At 41.5% G+C, this 25920-nt stretch overlaps 3 protein-coding genes across 3 annotated transcripts; all 3 read left to right on the top strand.

Annotated features, from left to right (window-relative positions):
• The first annotated feature begins 730 nt into the window (after positions 1-730).
• actr1b (actin related protein 1B) lies at positions 731-12786 on the top strand. Its single transcript, XM_028463588.1, has 11 exons — positions 731-923; positions 7840-7904; positions 8046-8121; positions 9381-9506; positions 9604-9728; positions 10987-11203; positions 11274-11366; positions 11461-11635; positions 11935-11996; positions 12102-12142; positions 12224-12786. The coding sequence occupies exons 1-11, from the start codon at positions 876-878 to the stop codon at positions 12324-12326; spliced, it is 1131 nt and encodes a 376-aa protein (XP_028319389.1). The 5' UTR covers positions 731-875; the 3' UTR covers positions 12327-12786.
• A 2389-nt stretch (positions 12787-15175) lies between these two features.
• Positions 15176-21616, top strand: LOC114473664 (uncharacterized). The gene is made up of 6 exons (XM_028463427.1): positions 15176-15448; positions 17200-17310; positions 17418-17527; positions 20613-20897; positions 20967-21545; positions 21602-21616. Exons 1-6 carry the CDS (start codon positions 15241-15243, stop codon positions 21614-21616), a joined length of 1308 nt encoding a protein of 435 aa, XP_028319228.1. The 5' UTR covers positions 15176-15240.
• Positions 21617-22513: 897 nt separating this feature from the next.
• On the top strand, positions 22514-25247 carry LOC114473663 (cell wall protein DAN4-like). Its single transcript, XM_028463426.1, has 2 exons — positions 22514-24060; positions 25123-25247. The coding sequence occupies exons 1-2, from the start codon at positions 22929-22931 to the stop codon at positions 25245-25247; spliced, it is 1257 nt and encodes a 418-aa protein (XP_028319227.1). The 5' UTR covers positions 22514-22928.
• The last annotated feature ends 673 nt before the right edge of the window (positions 25248-25920 follow it).

Below are 25920 nucleotides of genomic sequence, written 5' to 3'. Positions count from 1 at the left end.
TAAGCTACTTTTGACTTGTACTTGAGTATTTTATGTATGACTTGTGTATACAATTTCAATCCAGTACTTCTACTTGATCAGGATATATCAGTACTCTTTACACCTCTGCAAATACATCAAATATACATGAACAGTTGTGTGCAACTGTGTCATCATCATCACACAATAACGCAACAGACACACAAACTTGCAGACTCACACACTCAATACCACAGACAGCTTTGAATACACGTGCTCTGTTGTTTATCTGAGGCATCTTATTTTACGAGTTCTTTATTTTTATGTGTCTTCTATTGACAGATCTGTTCAATCCCACAAAGCCTTGCGTAGTCAGTGATCAGTAAGGAAGATCAATGAGGATGATCAATGAGCACCTTGCTCCGCCTGTTCTTACCCTAATTGGTTCCCATGGTATTTTATCATATTGTGATTTTATTGTTTTTTTTTATACTTAATGTTTTTGTTTTGTAAAGTATTCTTTGGGGAATAGAAATATGTTTATATTCAAATAAAATTATCATTGTCAAATGCATTTGAAAATTGAGGAATTTGAAGTTATACTAATAAAGTGGACGGCCGTGTTTGGCCCACGACCCTCGGATTTGATCACCGGAGTGTCACTCACAAACCCCGCCTTCTGCTCTCTGATTGCGTCTCTCTCCTGTCAGTCACCAAGTGCATCATTCTGAATGGCTATTGTTTGTGTCAGCCAGATGCGTTCTCTCTGATTGGTTGTGCTGGTGACAGAGGGCGGGGCCTTGGTAGCGGTGACGGAGCGGATTCTAACGGAGAAAACACAGAAACCGACCAAGAGACAACAGACACAGGATCACTGACTGTTAATCACACACACAATCACCGACTGAGCAGCGCTCATGGAGTCCTACGACATCTTAGCAAACCAGCCGGTGGTCATCGATAACGTGAGTGTGATGATGTCACCGATCCACGCCCGTTAGCATCTGTTAGCATCCGTCAGCCTGATTCGGGCTTATTTAATGACCAGGATTAAACAAACCCGTCTGTGCGAACGGAAGTGGTTATATTGGTCTGGGTTGAATGATCTGACATTAAAGTAGAGAGAAGATGCACTTTCTGTCTGTCAGCATCAGCTAATATGCTAACGAGGCTAAGCTAGCTCAGACTGTCTGTCTGTGTGTTTGTGTCTGTCATTGTTTGCGTACGTGCGCGTGTGTGTTATTGTCTGTCAGTCAGTTTGTGTGTGTGTGCGCGCACGCGTGTGTGTGTGTGTGTGTGTGCGCGTGTGTGCGTGTGTGTGTGTGTGTGTAAGATAGATATTGTGTATGTATTAAATACATATAAACGTGTAAATATTAATATTATAATGTTGATTTGTATGAATGATCTTTTATTTAATTACATGATAATAATTCATATCTGTACTGTAATGTAAATATCTGATTTGTCCTCAGCATTTCCCAGTCAAAACCTACTGAGACGTTCTACTTTTATTTTGAAGGGTTGTGTTGTAACAATGGGCTGCAGAAATGTGGTGCATAAAGTTTAGCAGCTTTTACAGACGTGTGTCATCATCACATCTTTAAAATGGAACTCATCAAACATTGGTCCGAGACATTCCGCCTCAGCACCAAGCACAAAAACACACACAAGAGCAGGATTTACTGAAGAAGAAACCCTTTATTGACATGATAGGCCATAAAATTCTGAGTATGACGCATGAGTGTGTGCTTTAAGATGTTCATTCTCTCATGAGAGAGCAGGAAGTCTCCCTCAGGCCTGGACTCAAAGAATAGACTGCTACTGTTAGAGATGGTTCAGTCTAACTTAGTGATGTTCAACGGCTCATCTCTACCTCCTGTCTGTAGATAACCTCAGCTCATTTTGGGCCTATGCTACCAAGCTTGTTAATTATATCCTGGATTAATCCCCGTTAGCAGGCTTCACTTAACCAAACATTCCCTGTCAGAGAGAAGCTGTCCTACGAAGGTCGATAACAACATGCTAATTTAAGCCAAGTGTTTTCGGCCTTGGTATGTGCGTGCTCACATAAAAGGGGTAGAGATTGCAGCATCTGACCAATCAATGGAGAACCTGGCAGAGCGAGCGTCATAAGGAACAGTTTATGATCTTAAACAAATATCATGAATTCAAATCCATGATGACAGCGAAGAGCAACAGTGTCAGTGCAGCATACCAGGAGGCGGAGCTTTTATACTCGCTCAGATCTGATTCACTTCATAACTTGGTACCGACCAGGTTAGGTGTTGCTGAAGTTTAACATAATGAATAATAAAAATTCATAATTCAGACCAAAAACAACACTGCTGTTACAGAAAAGGCAGGAATGACAGAACACAGGCAGGAAGCTGCTGATACTGTTCATACGTAAAAGCATGAGATTATTTATGATATGAATCCATTGGATGATAAACAGACAGCGCTCTGATCAGTTAAACTTTATTACAGCACACACGTTTTGCTATTCAAGTAGACCTATTTATCACACACACTAGGATGAGAGCACATTGTTTCACTGTAGTATGTTCCTGCTGATGCTGTCAGCCTCACTAGCGTTGAATTAATGAATTAATGACTTCACATATGGACACAGGCTTCATCAGCTGACTATAAATCAATCCATCAGATATAAATCTATATCTTTCCTAAATGATGTCATTGGTAAATGAAAAGATTGCATTTATCCTTAATAATCTTCTTTTCTAAATGCAGCTGTCAGATATGCACCAACCAGGATCTTCTAACAATAGACAGGTTGTTTTCTAAAAGAACTGATTGGTCAGGAGGTGGAGATTTAGTAATAATAATAATAATCATAGTAATACTTCAAATTTGTATAGCGCTTTTTTGAACACTCAGGCGTTTTACATAGAGATGACAAAACAAAACAAAAAGGGGTTTATGGAAAAGCCTGTTTGAACTGGTGGGTTTTGAGTAATGATTTGAAGTTTGGTAGTGACTCAGAGTTTCGAATGGGCGGTGGGAGTGAGTTCCAAAGGGTGGGGGCAGCAATGGTGAAGGCTTGGTCCCCCAAGGTCCGGCGGTTAGTGCAAGTGATGGGCGTGAGACGGTTGGTGTTGTCTGAGCGGAGGTGGCGGGTTGGTTGTTCATGTTGCAGGAGCTCGGTGAGGTAGGGCGGGGCCAGGTTATGGTGGGACTTGTAGGTGAGGAGGAGGACGGGAGTGATGTGTTCTCTGGACCGAGGGTGAGTGAGGAGATAGGCAGCAGAGTTCTGGATGTATGGTAGTTTTTGGAGATGAGTGGTGGGAAGTCCTTAGAGATGGCTTTTACAGCAGTCGAGTCTGGAAGTGATGAAAGCGTGGATGTGGATTTCAGCTGTTGACTAGGTAAGGGAGGGGCGGAGGAAGACAATGTTGCGTAGGTGGAAAAATAATGTGGTTGATGTGTGTTTGGTATGAGAAGGTGGAGTCCATTATGATGCCGAGGGGGAGGGGTTGACACTGTGAATGTCAATGAGGAGGGTAAAGTTCTGGACAGAGGGGAGGAGAGATGTGGGGCTGTTGATGAGGAGTTCTGTTTTATTGCTGTTGAGTATGAGAAAGTTGTTGTTTATCCTGGTTTTAATATCGGAGATGCAGTTAGTAGGGATACACCGAATATTCGGCCACCGAATATATTCGGCCGAATATTGCAAAAAAAGCAACATTCAGCCTTTGGTTTTGTGAGTTAAAAGCAAAGCCGAATAGTAGCGTGTGAAGCATTGACGCTATCAAACAACGTGCATGAAAGTGTGTGTGCGTTGCTGCAGGAACACTGCAGCAGCTCCTCCTTCCCACACACAAACACAGCCAGACTCTCTCCTTACCGCTCTCCGTCGTCCGTCACCACGTAAACCGTCCAATTCCACAACCGAGTCCATTGTTAGCGCTGTGAGCTACGAATCCGTAAACTTCCTCATTGTTTCCTCCTTACACTACACCGTGTCTCGCTGCATAGACTGGTGTAGCATTAGCACAGAGTGCTAACAGCTGATGTGTGTAAACAATGGGTCCGTGGCTCCAAGCAGTGACTCCCAACACGATCGGCAGCAGAAAAAGTAGTGCAGTTTGGGCATCCAGTAGTGCAGTTTGTATTTACATATATGGCAATAAAGTATAATATATATTCTATATTAAACAGCAGTGTTTGTTTTAGCTGTTAGATTGTTGGAGAGGGAGGAGCTCACATTCTAGGAGGCGTGTTAGGTGACGTCACCTACCAACGTGGGCAAAATCCAACTGTCGCGTTTGGAGCTGACTTTTTACAAAATGAGTTATAACAAGGGAGGAGGAAACAGAACTTTTCAACTTTGTCCCTCTGAATGAGGCTAAAAGGATGTATATCACTGTAGCAAAACTATTATAAAGTGATTTATAATAGATTTAGATTTAGATTTTTCTTGGAATGCATGTTTTGTTTTATTTGAAGGCCTAATATAAATTAAAAACTTTGTTGCGGTTTTTTTGAAAAACAAAGGCTACTGGAATATTTAAAAAAAAATGTCATAATATTCATACATTTACTTTCTTTAAAAAAACATGTCTAAAAATGTATTCTATTAAAAAAAATAGTGAAAAACTTAACAACCGCATTCGGTATTTGTTATTTTAGAATTTATTCCGCTTCAGCCTGAAATTTTCATTTCGGTGCATCCCTAGCAGTTAGTGATGGTGGAGAGGATAACTGGGGTGATGTAGAGCCAGAGCAATACCTGCTCCCGACCATGTTAGTCATTCAGCCTAAGTTACCATGGTGATTTATCTCAGTAAGACGTTAGCGAGCTTCGTAGGACAGCACACACTGATTAATCCTGGAACTTAGTGCGATAAGAGGTAATCTCACTTCGTAATGTACCCCTTAAAGCTGCAGTATGTGTTTTTTGCCTTAATTTGATTTAAAAAAATCCATAATCACCTTTGAGTATATTGTAATTCAAAGTGTTCTGATTGTACCTCTTCTCCTTCTCTTGGCTCTGTATTTGAGCTTTAGAAATCCAGGCTTATTACGTCACTTTTCAGTCAATCAGATGTCTGTTTACTGAGTGCTCCATGAGCTGTTTTTGGGTTGTTACTATTGGCCCGACTAAAGTCAATGCCCGTATACGTCCTCTGTAGTCAAGTGTAATGGTGGACGTTCCAGCAGAAGTCTCCATCACAGCGTTAGACACAACGGTTACACAGCAAAGCAAGTGGGAAAGGAAGACCGATGTAGAGAAGCAACAGAATAAAGGCACAAGCATACTGGGGAAGTACAGAAGTATTGGTTCCAGAGGGAGAGCGGGAACAGACGTGATAAACCACATGTAAACCTAAGAGAAGCTTATCTAAGGTGGAGAAAACAGGTGCAATTAATATGCAGTCTGGATGTGGAATGGTGCTGGTCTGACTGGCAGCTGTGATTACTGCAGCTGCACGTGTGAGCTGTAAGGCTGCAATGATTAGTCGACATAATCGGTTGTCGACGACAAAAAATTTACGATGCGGATTTTATAGCGTCGATGTGTCGTTTAATCTTGAAAATGAATGACAAAATGCAGCCTGTGGCCGGCTTGCTACTTTCTTTCTGTTGCAGTACCTTACCTTAACCACTAGGGGAAGTGTTTCACCACCATCTTTGTGCAAGTAAACGATGAAGAAGAATGGAGGAAAGAGGGAAAAAACAGAAGAAGCGTAATGCCACCTAAAGCTTCAGAACTTTTCACCAAAAACAAAGCAGTGAAACACTAATTGTAAACTATGAAGTTCAGCTCTCAATCATTAAAGCACGACGGAGATACATGGAGGGAGAGAGCCCCCAAACAGAACCACAGTGGAACCCGGTTTGTCCGCAGACCGAGATAGGAGTGACATCACTACAGCTGATATTTTCCCAATCTTTCATTTCTAATCACATGCAACTGTGTTTGTTAGCCACCAGTCTCTGATTCAGATAGGTATAGAGATGTAACGATTCACTCAACTCCCGATACGATTTGATTCACGATACTGGGTTCACGATACGATTCTCTCACAATTTATTTTACAAAATGGGACTGTACATAAATGACTGAAAAATATTCCTTTATTTTTTTTTGGGAAAATACTGTACTATTTTCCTTTTATTTTTCATTGTCAAAAGAATCCCTTGATAAACTATTCAAAACAATGCAATTTAACTAAAAAATAAATCTTGAATGAAATAAATAAAGGAATAATACAAATGAAGAAGAAGCCTAATAATTTAAATTCTGGTTCTATAGTAAACAATACAAAACTGCATAATAGTTCTTTTTCTTTTTAAAAGTGGAACTGAAAATGTATTTTGTGCCTTAACAATTGGACTAAAAAAATTGCATTGTATTTGCGTCAGATATTTGTTTTGACCAGCAGAGGGCGCTGGTAACCCAGTGGTCGGTTGGCATGCAGATATTATAGCAGTGAAGAAGAGATGCTATGCTAGCAGACAGAGTTAATAGAAAAACCTAAATTTTCCAGACATTCACGTAATATTACAGATATTATTTCAGTGCCAAAGGGGTAAGGAATCATTTATGAACATGTTTAAGAGTAGAAGGCGGCCAGAAAGTAAGTATTAGCAGATTCCGCCCGCCGCCAACACTTCTGGATAGCGCCCTCTGCTGGTTAAAAAAGTACTGCGATTCAATTTCACAGCAGCGATGTAAACCGTGATACCAATTAATCGATTTTAAACTGCCTTACGATTAATCGTTACATCCCTATGTATTACAGTAATTAATAATAGTTTTTATTAGGTCTGTGTGTACGTCTGAAAGCATGTTTAGCTCTGCACTCATCAGTGAGTTAGTGACGTACCCGCTTTGAAATATTATCTTCCTCCTTCTGCTGACTAGTCGACTAATCGAAAAAATAATGGATAGATTTGTCGAAGTAGCCGCTGCTGCTTTGGAGGACAGTAACTGCAGAGTACTGTGAACATCATACAACTCCAATAACATGAGATAAAGTCACTACATTTGTCACTAGTCTCTATTGAAAGTCGCTAAGGGACGGCATGTTTTATACAGGGAGGGGAGGGTGGAGCGTGGTTGTTTCTGTACAAGTCTCATGATTCTACATACTGCTCCTTTATTGGGACAGCTCAACATGAGTAACTATTTAATTAGAAATGGAAGCCTGAGCTGCTCAGACCACGACCATTAGATCAGATGACCTCATTTTACATGGTTTATTTGTTAAATATCACTGTGTATAGGTAGAGCCTTTGAAAGGGAAAAATCAATCTGAGCTGTTTCTTTTCTCTCTCTTTAATTAAAATCAAATCCCAACATGACACAGAAATGTCTTGCAGTCACACGCATGTTTTTAGGACATTATCACACATTTACACTCTATTTTTCAAAATATGACAAACAAATGCATCAAATTTTGTCCATAATCCCATTTATGATCTTTTCATATGTGTTACGGTTTGTGTGGTGATCATGTAATTCCTTGTGACTGAAAATGAATGTGGAGCGTCATCTCAAGTGTGTTTTTAATGTGTTTATTCAGATTACCATGACTGCATTCAAATGTGAAATGGCTCTAGTAAGAAAATCAGGTTTAGCTGATGGTGTATTAGCTTAAATGGTGATCAGCTCATTAATGTATTTTATGATTGACTTTTCATCATTATTTGCTACAAGTTGAGGAAGTTTAATAGCAGTAAAGTATCTAAACATAGAAGATGATGGAATGGAAACGAGATATAAGCTATAAATGTTTTCTATGTGATGTATCACGGTGTATACTATAGGTTATGAATGTGACGCTGAGCATTATGGGACATCCTCAGGCTGCGTCTCATGACTTCCTGCTGATCTGTGCTCTCTTCCTGCAGGGCTCAGGCGTCATCAAGGCTGGATTTGCCGGAGACCAAATCCCCAAATACTGCTTCCCCAACTAGTGAGTGTTCAGTCATGTGACCACACAGAGGTTCCATGGTTCACATGAATAAGCAGCTCCTGATTGGACAGATTAGGATGATAGTGATAGTTAGTCCTCAGGTGTTGAATGAACTATTATCACCTGCTGTGTGTGTTTCAGTGTGGGTCGACCCAAACATGTGAGAGTGATGGCAGGAGCTCTGGAAGGAGACATGTTTATAGGCCCCAAGGCAGAGGTACGTGTGTGTGTGTGCTTGTCATGGGCCCTCATTTATCAACCTTTCGTGAAAGCAGGTGTAAATCTGAGTGAACGTGTTCGTACGACAGGACCAACATGTGATTCATGAAACATTCGTATCTGACCAATCCCAGCGTACAAATGATCGAGTGTTGATGAATGCGGCGGCTGAATTCCATCGTCATTAAGTTGTTACGTCCTCCTGTTTCTGAAGCCCCGCCCACTGAGGTTAAACAAGAAAGGAAACTTTTCCAAGATGAAAATTGGCATCTTCACATCTGAGGTGGAGCTAAACAAAGATGAGCTTTTTGACAAAACTGGACTTAAAGAAACACTCAAACAACCCATACACTCCTGCTCAGTAGCAGAGTTTATTAGTGGGGTTATACAGTATTCCGTGAAAGGAAAACCAAAAAGTTGTATCAATAATAATGTGGGCTTTTTTAAAAATGTATTCTATTTTGTTTAGTTAGTTTTAATAATCTGTTTTAATCTGTTCTGAATGCGTGTCTGATTATGCTTAAATTACAGCTGAGGTTATTTTAAAACTTTATTTTCAGTCTCAGTCATATTAGACTGTGCGAACCACTAATCCACTCAGATTATTGTGCACAAGGTCAGACCTGACGTGAGATCTGATCGTAGCGTACGATCACATCACATGAATTTGGTCGAACATATGTCGTACGCTCAGATCTGAACATACGAACGGTTGATAAATGTGTGTGTATGGAAGGAGACATGTTCATAGGCCCCAAGGCAGAGGTCGTGCGTGCGTGCGTCTGTAGGAGCACCGTGGCCTACTATGTCTGTCTGTCTGTCTGTAGGAGCACCGTGGCCTACTGTCTGTCAGATGTGTGTGTGTCTGTAGGAGCACCATGGCCTACTGTCTGTCAGTTTTTTGTGTGTGTCTGTAGGAGCACCGTGGCCTACTGTCTGTCAGTTGTTTGTTTGTGTGTGTGTCTGTAGGAGCACCGTGGCCTACTGTCAGTCAGTTGTTTGTGTGTGTGTCTGTAGGAGCAGCGTGGCCTACTGTCTGTCAGATGTGTGTGTGTCTGTAGGAGCAGCATGGCCTACTGTCAGTCAGTTGTTTGTTTGTGTGTGTGTCTGTAGGAGCACCGTGGCCTACTGTCTGTCAGTTGTTTGTGTGTGTGTCTGTAGGAGCACCGTGGCCTACTGTCTGTCAGTTGTTTGTGTGTGTGTCTGTAGGAGCACCGTGGCCTACTGTCTGTCAGTTGTTTGTGTGTGTGTCTGTAGGAGCACCGTGGCCTACTGTCTGTCAGGTATCCCATGGAACACGGCATCGTGAGTGACTGGAACGACATGGAGAGAATCTGGCAGTACGTTTACTCCAAAGAGCAGCTGCAGACCTTCTCAGAGGAGGTGAGGGCGCGTTCGGCATCAATTGACCTGCTCAGGGTCACATGACTGACGTGTGTGTGTGTGTGTGTGCGTGTGTGTGTGCGTGTGCGTGTGACAGCATCCTGTGCTGCTGACTGAAGCTCCTCTGAATCCCAGTAAGAACAGAGAGAAGGCTGCTGAGATCTTCTTTGAAACCTTCAACGTTCCTGCACTCTTCATCTCCATGCAGGCAGTGCTGAGCCTGTGAGACACGCACACACACACACACACACACAGTGCTAACGGTTAGCGGAATGTGTCACACATGATCATATTACCAACAGAAATCACAAGAGCTTTCCTGCTCCAACAATAGTCAATGCATTGACTAGTGAGGGATTCTCACATCTATGTTCCACTCGAGGACGCATCTACTGACAATATGTTGGTGCCACACTATCATGGAGTCTGTAGATACTTTATACGAGTGGTTCTCAACCTTTTCACCCAGTGACCCCCAAAATAAAGGTTCCAGAGAGCGGGGACCACCACTGTATCTGAAGGTGGTTGAACACAGACATGAACATTGAAGAACAGTCATGTGGAGACAGGACCATCTATAAGGGGGAATAAAGGGGAGAGATTTTTGGGGTCCATCCATAAAGTCAGTAAAATGATGGTCCATTGTTCTATGAATCTGTGATAAACACATTTATTTATTCATCTGAATAATATCCACTGTTATCCAGGAAGTTTATTTTTATTTGTGCCATAGTATATAATCATCTTAAAGATGTAAATCCTTGTTTTAATCAGAAATAAAATGTGTTAAAAGTGACCAAAAATGTTGGAAAAGGTGATGAAATATGATTTTAAAAACCACAGACATTTTTTAAAAGTTGCAAATTGGAGTGGATAAAAACAGACAGAAAAAGTGGTAAAGGTTCAAAGTGTCAATATTGACTTAAAAGTGACAAAAATGGTGGGTTGAGGCAATGTAGTTTTAAAAGTAGGAACAATGAGTTTAAACTGGCAAATAATTGCCAAAATTAAGAATGACATATGGTGAAAAGAGGTTCAAAATTATATTGGATCAATATATGTGACATTAGGTTGAAAATGTTTATAAGTGCTGAAAATGTCTGAAAGTGGAAAAAATGTGCAGAAAAGGCATTGAAATTTGATGGCAGAAATGGGAGTAATGTAGCAAAAATGCTAAAAGGCGCAAAAATATTGCAAGAAAAAGTGATGAAAATAGCTTAAAATATGGCAAGTTTGGTGTAGTTGCAGAGAAATGGTAAAATTTGCTTAAATTGTTCAGAAATATTCTTAGTTTTTTGACAGCATCTGGCGACCCTTCCCAGTGTCTTGCAACCCCAAATTGGGTCCTGGGCCCAAGGTTGAGAACCCCTGCTTTATATGATCATTGAATGAAAACATGTGAGCTTTTGACCCTCCTCGAATAATCCATAGTAGGCTGATGATGTTTGGTCTGAAGCTGCTGTGTTTTGACCTCTGACAGGTACGCCACAGGTCGGACCACCGGTGTAGTCCTGGACTCGGGGGACGGAGTGACTCACGTGGTCCCGATCTATGAGGGTTTTGCCATCCCTCACTCCATCCTCAGAGTGGACATCGCAGGCAGAGACGTGTCCCGCTACCTCCGCCTGCTGCTGCGTAAGGAGGGCTACAACTTCAACACCTCGGCCGAGTTCGAGGTGGTGCGCACCATCAAAGAGGTTCGCAGGTGTGGGAGTAACTTCCTGAGCCAGGGAGGGCACTTCCTGTCTAACTTGAGTGTCTCCACAGAGAGCCTGTTACCTCTCACTGAACCCTCAGAAGGACGAGACGCTGGAGACGGAGAAGGTCCAGTACGTGCTGCCCGATGGGAGCGCGCTCAACGTAAGACACACACACTGATGCACACAATCATCTTTTGTTGGAACATTTCATGGATTTGTTGTCAGTCAGCGTCCTGTGTGACCTCTCACCTCAGATCGGCCCGGCTCGGTTCAGAGCTCCTGAGCTGCTCTTCAGACCTGACCTGATCGGAGACGAAAGCTCAGGAATCCATGAAGTTCTTTCCTTCGCCATCCAGAAGTCGGACCTGGACCTGAGACGCACACTGTTCTCCACCATTGTCCTGTGTGGAGGTTCCACGCTTATTAAAGGTCTGACTGTTCCTCTCTGTCTGTTCCTGTCTGTCTGTTCCTCTCTGTCTGTTCCTCTCTGTCTGTTCCTCTCTGACTGTTCCTCTCTGACTGTTCCTCTCTGACTGTTCCTCTCTGTCTGTTCCTCTCTGTCTGTTCCTCTCTGACTGTTCCTCTCTGACTGTTCCTCTCTGACTGTTCCTCTCTGACTGTTCCTCTCTGTCTGTTCCTCTCTGACTGTTCCTCTCTGTCTGTTCCTCTCTGTCTGTTCCTCTCTGACTGTTCCTCTCTGATGTTTCCTCTCTGACGGTTCCTTTCAGGTTTTGGAGAACGGTTACTGACTGAGGTGAAGAAACTGGCTCCTAAAGACGTGAAGATTAAGGTGAGTTTATAGTGACGTGTTTATTTAAAGAGGAATGATGACATCAGTCTGTAACTGTAACATCTCACTGTGTGTTTGCTTGTGTGTTTGTGTTTGCGTGTGTAGATCTCAGCCCCTCAGGAGAGACTTTACTCCACGTGGATTGGGTAAAGAACTCTGTGACCTTTGACCTCTGCTCCCTGACTGTCAGTACTGGTCAGTAACGGTCTGTCCTCTCTGTTCCTCAGTGGTTCCATCTTGGCTTCGTTGGACACCTTTAAGAAGATGTGGGTTTCGAAGCGTGAGTACGAGGAGGACCGAGCTCGAGCCATCCACAGGAAGACGTTCTGAGGCCACCATGCAGCGCCCCCTGCTGTGGGAACCCCCCCACCCCCCGAACGTTCGTCTTCGTTCTCTCATTCCAGCCTGAGGGCTTTTATTTTGAAGGTCTGTTTGTCCCCTTGCTTCCTGTGACATCATTACTGTACCCCCCTCCAGGCAATGGGACGCTGCCATCCCTCCCTCCCTTTCTTCCTCCCTTCACTCGCTCGTTGTTCGCCCCCCCCTTTTTTGTTTGTCTTGCTCTCGTCGCCACAGCAACGTCAGACCACTGCTGTCATGTGACTCCATTTAGCATTAGCATCCTGCTAATCCCTGACAGGAAATTTTTGCACACACACTGTCGGGTCACATGACTGTCAGGTGACACGGTGTGCCTCTGACGCTAAGATTTCCCACGACCATGAAGGGGTCGTACAGAACTGACGGTTCGAGTGTTGCTTTTACTTTTCATAAAGTCTGAGAATAAGAAGTGTTCTTTTATTTTACACACACACACACACACACACACACACACATTCATACGGACACACAAATAAAAACAATCACACACACACACGGATAATTAAATGTAATACAAACATCACAAAATAAGCTGCTGCTTTTGTCCTGAACTAATCAATGATAATATTTTGAGTTTAAAAAGTCTTTAGTAATATATTCATCATATATATGAATATGTATTTACCATTATCTGAAGTTTATGGTAAATGTTGGTAACCTATGAAGGTGAGTTACTGTCAGGGGAAGTGGTGTGACATCACATCCTGTGTCTACCACTAAAGTGTAAAATCAATCAATCAATCTTTATTTGTATAGCGCCAAATCATAACCAATGGTATCTCAAGACACCTAAAGTAGAGCAGTCTTAAGGACGGACTCTTCATTTTATGGATACACACATATGCATATATACGTATATACACATACATATGTATCCCACACCCAACATGAATTCATCATGGCGGCAAGGAAAACCTTCTGTTAAGCAGCAGGAACCTTGTGTGGATCCCATTCCTATGATGAACAGCCATCCACGTTATGCTGTGTTGGGTGTGTGCAGAGGAAAGGGTGGAGACAGAGCCGCTGAGTCTCTGTAACTCCACACTGAGGATCCCACGGACCTGCAAGACAAAAGCCAGAAGGAGTACAGGAGCAAACACACAAGGGAAGAAGCAGACATAGAGGGAGTGTTTGAAAGAGGAATGGGACCCTCTCCGGTCCCTCTCTAACCTAAATGACCTCTCTCTTAACGCCCTCTCCAACCTCTCTCCAACCGAGCATGCCAGACCCCCCCCCCCCCCCCCCGGCAGTCTATGCCTATTGCATAAAACAGATCCAAGCTTGGTTAAAAGACTCAAAAAAGCAAATGTGAGGGAGTTCAGTATGAAGGTAAATTTGTGTCTATTATTCAATCAAAATATATTTTTACTTCCATCAAAAATGTTTTTTTTTTTAGGGTCGAGTTGTTTTGCTTTCAAACTTTTTTTCTTTGATTACAATTTTTTTTCTTTGAATTTTTTTTAATTTTGTTGATTGAATAGACACAAATGTACTTACCATAATATGACACAAATACACAAAAGACAATTAAAAAAAATCTTCTCAATCAAAAATTTTTTTCTGCATTTGAACATTATTTTTCTTGAATTGAAAATATTTATTTTTGATTGAAATTAACATTTTTTTCTGAAAAGGTTTTTTGATTTATATTTTATGACTGAATAATAAAAACACAAATCTACAGTACTTCCAAAGTTCTGGTTTAGTTACATTTAGGGTTTAAAATGTTCCCTCAGTGACAGTGTGAATTTTACATAAATATGAACTCAAAGGAGACGATGCTCTGTCAGGGGTGTTGAACTCATTTTACTTCAGGGGCCAAAAACAAATGTTTGATCACAGTGGGCCACAGAGGTTGGGAATCAAACAATTCCAACTGTAGTGCTACTTTGCATTTACAATTATAAATGATGATATAAAGGTATGTAGTATATAAGGCACCGATAATATCCATGCAAAAGGTGACAGGTAGTGACTATATTTATTTAATTTGGGGACATTTTGTCAAATAATTTGAGTATTGAGCAGAATTTGGGGAAAAATTAGGTTTTTTCAACAATTTGAGAGTAAAAATGACGTCCATTGTGTTTTCCAAGCATGGGAAAACTGTCAACACCTGTAAATATTGTACAGTTTCAATGAATTTGTGACAAATTCAATTAAACTCCACTTGAATAATTGTAAAGTTCTACTTCCAAATACGTCTGTTTTTTTTTTAAGTGTATTATTTTGCATGGATGCCAATATTTATGTTTGGATATGATACAGTGATTTGAAATTACTACCAATTTCTGCTTAATCTCAATAAAGAATTCCCATTTATAGTTCCTATTTTTTTCCTATTGCCAAAATTCCAAATCTTAAGTTCCTGTGGAAGTTTGCCAGACATATTACATCCCTTTGATATATCTAGAACTAAAATATTTAATAATTTACACTGTTTTCACACCCATTTCTACTTTCCCCTGTGGACTGATTTGGCCCCCGAGCCTTGTGTTTGACACACGTGCTCTATGTCATTGACTGAATTAATAAGAGACAAAGAAAGAAAGAAAGACTTTGGATTTCCAATAACTTTATTTATAAAACACTTTCATAAATTGCCAGATGCAAAATTATTATTTGTTGAACTTTGTTTTTATTTGCAATTTATAACATACACACAACTTATAAATGTAAAAAAAAAGCAAAAATAAAAACATATAAATAAATCATTTCATTTCATTTCATAAATAAATAAATCCAAAAACACGCCCCACACGTGCAGCCTCCGTGCAGCTGTCCAATCAGCAGCAGCTCCAGGTGTGTCCGAGGACATTTATCCTCAGGTGTGTGAGCTGCTCCTCAGCGGTTCCTGACGGACATGAAGAAGGTTCCAGTTCGGACGATGATGGCCTGGATTTGGCTCGGCTTGGTGGCCGTAGTCCGGCTCAGCATGGCGGAGGAACCGCGCCGGGACGCCGCGGAAACTTTGGCCGATCTGGAGGCGCTGTGGTCGGACTCTGAGCCGCCGAAGGAGCCCCGCAGCGGGGAAGAGTTCCTCCCGGTGCCGGTGTGGAGGTTTGTGGAAGGTGAGTGTTACATTTCAAAGTTTGCTGAGATAAATAACATTTGTGGTGTAAATATTGCATAGATCCATCAAATAAATTAATAAGCATATTCACACATTCAATTTGATAAATAATTTATTCTGACTGCTTTGTAATCTCTTTAACATGAACTGATCTACCTTATACAATGCCTCTTTATTTTCCATTCTATATTGGTGTTTATATAAGTTCTATGGAATTTTTTTTAACCGTACATGAAATTCTTCAATCTCGTTTAACTGTTTTTTTTGTTTTTTGTTTTTTTAAATGCAAAAATATTGTAAAATTAGGTTTGAGTTTTCAATATTTGTTTATAAAAATGTGTAGTAAAATATTAAGGAAGTTATGGTGTGACTTAGTCATAAGACCAAAGATAATGTGCTTTTGTGAAAATGTATTGAGTTGATTCTCATTAGATGAGAGCCAGACATCTCTATCAGACCATAGAGCAGCTTGTGAAGATAAACTCCTTAATGTTTCCTCCTTTAAACCAAGTGAAGCAGAAGCTGTTAAACATCCATATAACATTTATAGTTGGCAAAAAGGTTTTAAATGTTCTCCTATAGCTCTATAACACTGAAGGATCATTGTAATGTTCACACAGAGAAACTCAGCTCGCATCATTAGAGCTGCTCTGATTGGACGGAATCAAGGTGACGTCATTCTGAGGAAAAGTCAAATCTTCAAATCTTTTAAGAAAAAAAAAAATTGGTTGAAAATAAATAAATGCATTAATTAAAAAAATCTATTAATGCTCCACATTAATCAGTCAAAATGCATTTCCATGAATCTGATATGACTCCCGTTTTGCGTGGTAAGATATTATATATCCTGATACCAAACTATACAATATACATCGTGATAGAGCATGATATCAATAACAAATTTCAACTTTACAAGAACAAAATAAAATTAATTGTATTTCATTTCACTCTAATTCAAGTTCAAATATCAAAAACAAGTGGTGTTTATCAAACTGTCAAATTACATTTTTCAAGGAACTTTAGCTTCTACAAAACATTTGATTCAGTTAAGTTCTCTTAAAAATATGTTTTTTGTCCTATAAAAAGACAGCACGTGTGAGTGACTTTTGAGTGAGGCTTGTTTAGGGGAAAGTCTGGGTTATGATGCACTCAGTAATCCATCTAACTGGGCTTTTCATGCTCTGAGAAGAAATTAAAGCAGCAGCAACTCCTAAAATGAGTATTTTAAAACAAAATAAGCATATGTCTAGTGGAGGGCACCGGACTACCACAGCTGGGAAGGAGCAGACACGTATAGCAGTGGACCCGGTGGAAATTAACACATAAACTAAAGTGGAAACCTATCAACTTCGGTGGCGCAGCGGAGCCGCGTCCAGTGGAAATTGGGGGTTAGACTCACATAGAACTGCAGCAAGTTTCTGCAAGTGTTTGTTTCAGATTAAAGAATTAGTGAAGTCAGGATAGTGGAAAGCCTGAGATATATTCTTTTTTTAAATGATTATTAGTATTGAGCCACACAGTAGTGCTGTTGTAGGAGCTAGAACATGCAGGACAGCAGCTCTCCAGGACTGCAGAAGAAGAGCTAATCCCTGTAGTGGTCCATCAGCAGCTCAGATGCTCTAATCAAGGCCACAAAGCGATGAGTCATCAAATGGTGAATCGTTGCAGGGATTCATTGACTCTATAGCAGCTCCTGTGTCTGTGCTTCCTGCTGATGTGGATCCAGATGTTCACACTGATGTCTGTCAGTTCCAGATGCTGCAGACTCCTTGGATTTGGGCCGTCCACAGTTTGGCTGCAGCGACACGTCTCTGTCTGTCCGTCTGTCGCTCATCAGACACTCTGGCCTGCGTCTGCAGGGTGAGTTGCTGCTGACGCTCACCTCAACACTTCCTTTGAGCTCCATCCTGGTTCTCTATGAAGGCAGGCTTTGTGCTTCACTCCTTTGTCTTCACATGTTTCCACAGATGGGAGGAGGTGGCTGTCTGTAGAGGAGGGATGTCGTGGTTCTGTTCAGAGCTTGGGCTCGTGGCTGCTACTGAAGATCCCTTACACCAGCTGCCACGTGGAGCTCCTGGTAAGGACCAGTATGAAGCACTGACTGGGAGGTTAAAGCCACGTCATTGGCACTTTAAGATGGAGCAGTGGTTCTAGCTCTGGTTCCAGAACCATTTCCAGTTCCGGTATGGAATGGGAACCATTTGGTCTGTTTAAAGAAACCATCAAAATGTAGTTTTCTGTAAATAGACTTGATTTATATAGAGCTTTATCACCACTGAAGCAGTCTCAAAGCGCTTTACATATCGGCTCATTCACACAATCACTCTCACATTCACACACCAGTGGGACAGGACTGCCATGCAAGGCGCTAGTCGACCACTGGGAGCAACTTGGGGTTCAGTGTCTTGCCCAAGGACACTTCGACACATAGTCAGGTACTGGGATCGAACCCCCAACCTCTCGATCAGAAAACAACCCTCTAAAATGATCATTCTCCCCCTGTAATTAATAACTTAAGTTATTAAGTTAATATCTATATCTCTATATATCTCTATATATATCTATATATATCTATATATATCTATATATCTCTATATATCTCTATATATCTCTATATATCTCTATATATCTCTATATATCTCTATATATCTCTATATATCTCTATATATCTCTATATCTCTATATATCTCTATCTCTCTCTCTCTCTCTCTCTATCTCTCTCTATCTCTATCTCTCTATCTCTATATATCTCTATCTCTCTATCTCTATATATCTCTATCTCTCTCTATCTCTCTATATCTATATATATCTCTATCTCTATATCTATATATATCTCTATCTCTCTATATCTATATCTATATATATATATCTATCTCTCTATATCTATATATATCTCTATCTCTCTATATCTATATATATATATATATATCTATCTCTCTATATATCTCTAACAATTATAAATGACCCGGACTAGAACCCAAATTGACATGGCATTTACTATAAAGCAGACAGGATAACAATGTCTAATCTACTTAGTTTTATGCTATGATCTAAAAGTCCACTAACAGATATAACGCAGTCAAAACCACATCTGCATTAATTTAATAGTAGCAGTTCTAACTAGAATATTTGCATTTCCTGAAGAAAAAGCAAATTAAGATGCAGGTGCTGGCTAGCATCACACTACATTAGCTTTATGTTAGCATTAGCCTACAATAGCATCAGTATTGTAATAGCATTAGTGTAATGTTGGCATTAATCTAGTAATAGTGTTAGCCTAACAATAACATTATCCAAGCATAAACACTAACCTAGCATTAACCATAAACAATACTTTATTTAATAAAGTAAAGATGATCCTCCCCAAGTCCAAACATATTGCTAGGAATCAGCTTGAGGAAATAAATGACTCTAATGGTTGCCATGGTAACTCTAACAGAAAAATACACTGAAATGAACAGAAACCAAAAAAGGTGACTATACCATGATGAAATGATTTAAACATCTTGAATCTAGAGATTTAATACTGATCAATTAATCTAAAGAATAAAGTAGTCCTGGGATTACACAAAGCAAAACCTTCATCATATACACAACTGATGTGAAATGGCACCTCCTCGTGGAAAAACTTTAACAGATGAACAAACTATAAAACTGAAAATGTCCACATCATAAAGCCATCATTGCTCAATTAATTTAATGCATTTTTCATAAGTAAAAATAATTGGCACAATATTTACCATGTAGAAAATCATTGCATTAATGTTGTTAGAGGTCAGTGACACATAAACTAAAGTCAAAAGGAAACAGTTAAACTCTAAAGATAAACATACTTATTTATGTGCCACTTTAAGAAATCCAGTTCTACATGAACAAAACATTTGACTCATTTAAATGAACCATTAATTCCTCTGTGGTGGAACAACGTCACCATTGCATATGTACAACATGTTTAGGTGGACTGTAAGGTTGTGTAGATGATTGTTGCTCATTAGCCTGTTGTGGTGGTTGTGCTTTTATCTAATGTGTTGTATGGTGTAGTTTTAATGTATACTTTTTACATTAGTCTATTGATTGTAAGGTCTTTCAAAAGCCACTGATATTCTGTACATTTACAGAGTAACTAAACTAAATGAAATGCATTTATTTTCAGCAGATAATGGTGTTTTAAAGTAGTGCTGTTTTATAATCGTGACTGCGCTCTATGGATTGAAACTCTGCTATTACAATTGAATTTTGCTATTGGCTGAGAATGAGATACTATGACTTTATTGTACCATCATTAGTTGTATGACTGTAGGCTCCGCCCCTTTAAGAACTGGCAGCTGTGGACTGCAATCCATTTTGAGTAAGTTGGACTGAATTGTGAATAGAACTATTGAGTATTACGTAGGTAGTTTAAGGGATCATAGTATAGACTTAGTGTCTTTACTGGTCATTAGTGATTCATTTTTAAAATGTTCCCCTAATAGAAAATTGGAGGGTTTAGTTACTCTTTAATTAAACTTATGTAATATTGAGAAGTAAAAAGTTCCTGTCCTGGAGCATTGTCTCCTACTAGAAATGAGGACTTTAGAGATGTATGGTTGGTCCTCCCTTTTTTTTTTTTTTTCAATGATTCATCCGATGGTAAGATGAAGAGTAGCTGGAAACGTTAGTTCTTTAAATCAACCTGGGAAGTTAGATGTTGTGATTGGTCTGGGACTTCAGCACCACCCAAACCAGTGAGAAAGCTCTAAAGTAGTGCTGAAACCTGATTTCACTTTGAGCTCTGGATGTGTAGAGAAGAGCTTTAGAGCTCATTAACTGTGCCACTTTGTGATGTCATATCCTCACTCAGCATATTTGTTCACTTCAATTCAATGTTCAACAAGTTTCCAGACTCAGGAGGAAATGGTCTGTAATTGTCAGTATTAGTCCTGTGCAGTGGTTAAAATCATCTTTCAGTTATAGATCAGTTTTAGTATGTTTGATCTGAACTTGAGAAATGGCTCACTTCTGGTCAGCTTGGTCCATTTAGCAGTAAGTGACCACTTTCACTGGGGGGGAAATCAGAAGAAATGCTTGAGGTCAAACTTTGTCTTTGTGAACTGTTGTTTGTTGGTTTGAGCTTTGCCTTTAATGAAACCTGGACTAACTTTAACCCTGACTTTTGTGTCCAGACGGTAAACGGTACCCACTATCACCAGCTCAAGGTGCGCTATTTGGACCACCTTCTGCAGGCCAACGTGACTGCTGTGGCTTCCTGTGAGGATCCTGCAACGTCTTCCCTGTATCCAGCAGCACCGCTGGTGAGGTGCAGAGCTACAGATGTGACAGTGAAGCTGCCGTTAGGAAACAGCCTGAAGAGGGTCAGAGCTCTGGGTAAAGGTGACGTGGTGGGGTCGATGCTCACCACCTCCACTCCAGATGCCGTATTGGTGCAGATCTCCACCACAGCAGATAAGGTGAGGACACCTGTGGCATCCATCACTCAGTGGTTTGGGGGAGAGCACTAACATTTGACTGTTTTTCAGGATTCCTTCTTGGAAATAATTTATTTGGACTCTGCTGGTGAAATGTTCTCCATGCTGGCTGCCTGTTTAAAAGCAGGAGAGGACATTGAGAGGACTCGTCAGCGTAGAGATATTCTAAAGCAGCATATTAAGGACCTCTGGGAGTATGGACACCATCCTGCACATCAGTATGAACTTAACTACCAACAGGACTTCCTATACCCAGGCGCACACTGTAAGGGCCCAAAGTGCAAATATATGACGCCTTCGCCTTTGCCCGACTGCGACGATGTGACGCCTTCGCCTTTGCCCGACTGCGACGATGTGACGCCTTCGCCTTTGCCCGACTGCGACGATGTGACGCCTTCGCCTTTGCCCGACTGCGACGATGTGACGCCTTCCCCTTTGCCCGACTGCGACGATGTGACGCCTTCGCCTTTGCCCGACTGCGACGATGTGACGCCTTCGCCTTTGCCCGACTGCGACGATGTGACGCCTTCGCCTTTGCCCGACTGCGACAAACCTACAAACGTCACCATTTGCGTCTCTATTAGTGTCATTACCAGGCTGGTTAAAGTTGAAGGCTCTTTCACCAGCTTGGTTAGTGTCGGCACGTTTACCAGTTTCTCTGATAGACAGTTGGCTGATGTTGGCAGTGGATCAACACTTAAAGTTACTGGTTCTAGTCAAGCCTACACTAATTGCGTTGGCGATGGGGAGTGCTCAGGTGTTGTTGGTGTCATCCACAATGTGGTTCTTGTCAAAGCAACCATCCCAGGTAGTCTTGATATCGGTGATGCCGTAGGAAACAGTTTCTTTGTCAGTGGTTTCATTAGATTTGGTTTTGTCCCAACTGAATCTGGGAGAGTTCCTGTTGTCTTTGTCTGTACTGGTGTGAGCGGCGTAATGGATGGTTTGTCTGACATCGGAGGTTCAAATGGCAGCTGTTTCCCAACTATAATAACTAATGACAATGGCTTACTGAACAGTGTTAATGAACCCCTGCCAAATCTTTGCTTCCGTCAGAGCTTCTTTGGTACAAACGGCCCTCTGTTTGAAACTCACATTGGTTCCCTGGACAACACCGATACTTGTAGCAACATTTCTAATGGTTGCTTTGGTTTAGACAGTGTCTTCTCTGGTTTCATTGAGTCGAGCTGTGGCGTTCCAGACTTGTTGAATGAGGATGGGTCCTTTAATATAAGTCTTTCCAATAATACTTGTTTGGACCTAAATGCTACTTGCTGCCGTGATAAGAACATTGAAGATAAAACATCCTGCAATTCCTGTAGTTTAAATAAAAACTGCTGCAATTTAGGTTTTCCAGACTCTTCAAGTGACATTAATTGCTGCAAGACAAACTTGAATTTTGACACATTCGTTAATATCTCGAGTGAGTCTAGTAGCACTAATGTTCCCTTCTGTGGAGGGTTAAATGGTTTCTGTGGTTTTGGTTGCAACACAAGCCTTACGGACTATTTAGCTAAAACCTGCTGCAACAGTACAAGTAACCTAGACTTTAAAGCAACTTGTTTTAGTATCTCAGAAAATAGTTTTACCTCTGAAAGCTCATGCTTTAATGTCACCGTCCCTGACTGCAGTTTTAATGACAGCTTTTGTACATGTGACCTCACCAACTTCTCTGGAGTCCCTGGTAGCTGTGCTGGTTGTAATGTGAACCTTACTGGGTGTCTAAGTAACCCTTGTTGCAACAATTCAGGTTCCAACACTGCCTGCTGTGATCTCCAGAACTTATCAGGTCAAGGTGTCTCTAATGGGTTTGTTGGTAGTGCCTGCTTTAATGTGAACGTTGCAGGAAGCAGTTCAGACAGCACTTCTAACGATGGCTCCACTGTCGCCTTTGTGGGCTGTGCTTTTGTTGGTACTAGAAGTTGTGATATTACCACCACCACACCTTCCACAACTACCACCACCCCTCCACCGACTACTACCGCCCTACCTCCTCCGCCCACCACCACTTCGATGACTACTAGTACCACCCCTCCTCTGACAAATGCCTCCACTATGTCGAATGCGTCTACCACCATGACTCCTCCTCCATCCACCACTTTAATGACAACTAGTACTACCCCGCCTCTGATGACTACCACCCCTCCTCCAATGACTACTACCCCCACTCCTCCACCCACCACTTCGACTACTAGTACCACCCCTCCTCTGACAAATACCACCACTACTCTGTCGAATGCGACTACCACCATGACTCCTCCTCCATCCACCATTTTAACGACTACTAGTACTACCCCGCCTCTGACAACTACCACCCCTCCAATGACTACTACCCCCACTCCTCCACCCACCACTTCGACTACTAGTACCACCCCTCCTCCGACAAATACCACCACTACTCTGTCGAATGCGACTACCACCATGACTCCTCCTCCATCCACCATTTTAACGACTACTAGTACTACCCCGCCTCTGACGACTACCACCCCTCCTCCAGTGACTACTACCCCCACTCCTCCACCCACCACTTTGACTACTAGTACCACCCCTCCTCTGACAAATACCACGACTACCACCATCGCTCTGGCGACTACCACTATGACCACCACTACCCCTCCTCCTCCGACTACCACCACCCCTCCGACTACTACCAGCACCCCTCTGACGACACTGCTGACGACGACCAAGGCTCCGACAGATAATGACTTTGTTACCATCTGCTTCATCTATCGCATCATTACCAGGCTGGTTAATGTTGGTGGCTTCATTAACAGTTTGTGTAGTGTTGCCACAATCACCAGCTTTTCAGCTGATGGTGAGGTTGATGATTCCACATTCGACGTTACTGGTTCTAACCAAGCCATTACGGTCCCAGTTCCCAGCTGCACTGGTAACGAAGATTCTTCTGATGTTGTCAGTGTTATCCAGAGCATGATTAGTATTAAAGAAACTGTACCAAGCAGTGCGGTTATTGATGGTGTGACAGACAGTTTTGTCAAATTTGGTTGTCTCCAAACTGAAGTTGGTAGTGTTCCTGCTCTCTTTGTCTGTGCTGGAGTCGGTGGTGCGATGGCTGGATCTGGTGTTGGCGGTTTATCTAGCAGTTGCTTCCCACTTCTTCTAGCGGCTGACGACTCATCAAATGGTAGTAATGGTGACTCGTGTTTTGGCTTTCATCAGAGCTTCTCTGGTACAAACAAAACTCAGTTCAACATGAGCTTCAGCACTTTATACAGCAGCAGTGCATGCAACATGTCACCCTGCTTTGCTGGTGGTGGAGTATTTTCTGGTGTCAACAGGTCATGCTTAAATAATGCAAATAAAAACTGTAGCAGCCAAACTGTATGTTTGAGCCACAACGGTTTCTGTTGTGGGGGTCAGAACAATACAGATGAAGCTTCTTGTGGCTGTGTTGGTTTGAGGGGCTGCAATGACAGTTCTAGTGACTGTGGATCAAATGATACATATTGCAGTAATGGTACTAGTTACTTGGGCATGAACTCCCTTTACTCTGTTGTTGGTAACATCAGTGTCTTCAACTCTTCCTGCTGCAACAGTTCCATAGGAATCTATGGCATAGATGGATGCAGTGGGGTCTACAATAAAACCTTTGCTCTGGATGGTCCGTGCTGTAACGGGAGCCAAATGGGAGACTGCTCATTCAATGACATGTTTAACAGTTCCTGTTTTGGTTTGAACTCCCAGAACTGTAGTTCCTCAAACTGCTCTGAATTGGACTGTTGCTGCAGCAGCATCCTTGGTGGCAACTTTGGCTCAGGATGTCCCTGCAGCAACACCAGCCTCACAGACTGTAACGGTACGAGTGTTTTTAACCACACATGTTGGACAGACTCGTGCAACGCCAGCTCTACAAACTGCTCCTCCAATGACACTTGCTGTGGTTCATTTGGTGTGGGCGGGGCTTGCAATATGAACCTTACCCACTGTTCTAATGGGACTTTTTGCAACAATTCAGCTTCCAACTCTTCCTGTGTTACAAATGGTCAAGAACCCTGCTGCAGTGCCAGCCTTACCAACTGCACTTCAAATCACACTGCTGGTAACAACAGTGCCTGTGGCAGCAGTTTGTCTGGATTAGGAGGGGCTTGTTATGGCTTCTCCAATGGTGATGGAGGTTGTTCTTGGTGGGACCTCCTCACCTGCTGCTTCCTGCACTCTGCCTTCAGTGAAGGTTCTACCTGTTCAGGCCACAGCAGTAACGACACATTCACTGACGACGACCACCACCACCATGGAAAGCAGCAAACCAAAGGCCACCATGGAAAGCAGCAAACCAAAGGCCACCATGGAAAGCAGCAAACCAAAGGCTAGTTTATGAGTAGGAACAAGTGTTTTACTAAAGTGCTTCCTCTGACTTTAATATCCTGTCAAAATAAAAGTTGTTTTCTTTAAACTGAGTACTCTGGTTGTCCTTGTTACCTCTGGTATCAGGTTTGTAGCACTGCTTGTTGAATATTTCAGTCATTTAGGGCTAAAATTAGTCTTTCAAAAAACTTTGGACAGATTTAAGTTAAATGAAAAAAACTTAGGCAAAACAAAAAATGCTCTAATTTTGAAAAGTGACTAAATGACTTGAGAGTGGAACCAACATGAACTGGCACTGCTGAGTGGTAAAGCTCAGCAGCACAAATCCAAACTCAATCCATCTTAACTAAAAAAAAAAAAAAAAAAAAATCCTGCGTGTTTATCGTTTGATGCTGTCTACAGAACCACTGAGCATGTTGTAACACTTCAAATTGCCAACAAAGCTTTGTTTTTAGCTCATTAATGGTAATGCATGAACAGCACCAAAATAAGCAATAACTACTGATGAGGTTAAGGGTGACATGGTGCACAGACTGAGTGCTGAGTTCCTGGGCCCAAAACTCAATTTTATACATAAATTACTGTAAATAATCACAGGTATATTTATGTTTATAAACAAGGTTTAAAGTGTTTTATTTTGGTGCTTATCATTTTTTGCAGTTAGTTATAGTTAACTTCC

Source organism: Gouania willdenowi, chromosome 12, assembly GCF_900634775.1.
Source record: "Gouania willdenowi chromosome 12, fGouWil2.1, whole genome shotgun sequence".
Lineage (NCBI taxonomy): Eukaryota > Metazoa > Chordata > Actinopteri > Blenniiformes > Gobiesocidae > Gouania > Gouania willdenowi.
Note: the sequence above shows the minus strand (reverse complement) of the source record. Positions and strands in the feature narration are given on the sequence as shown.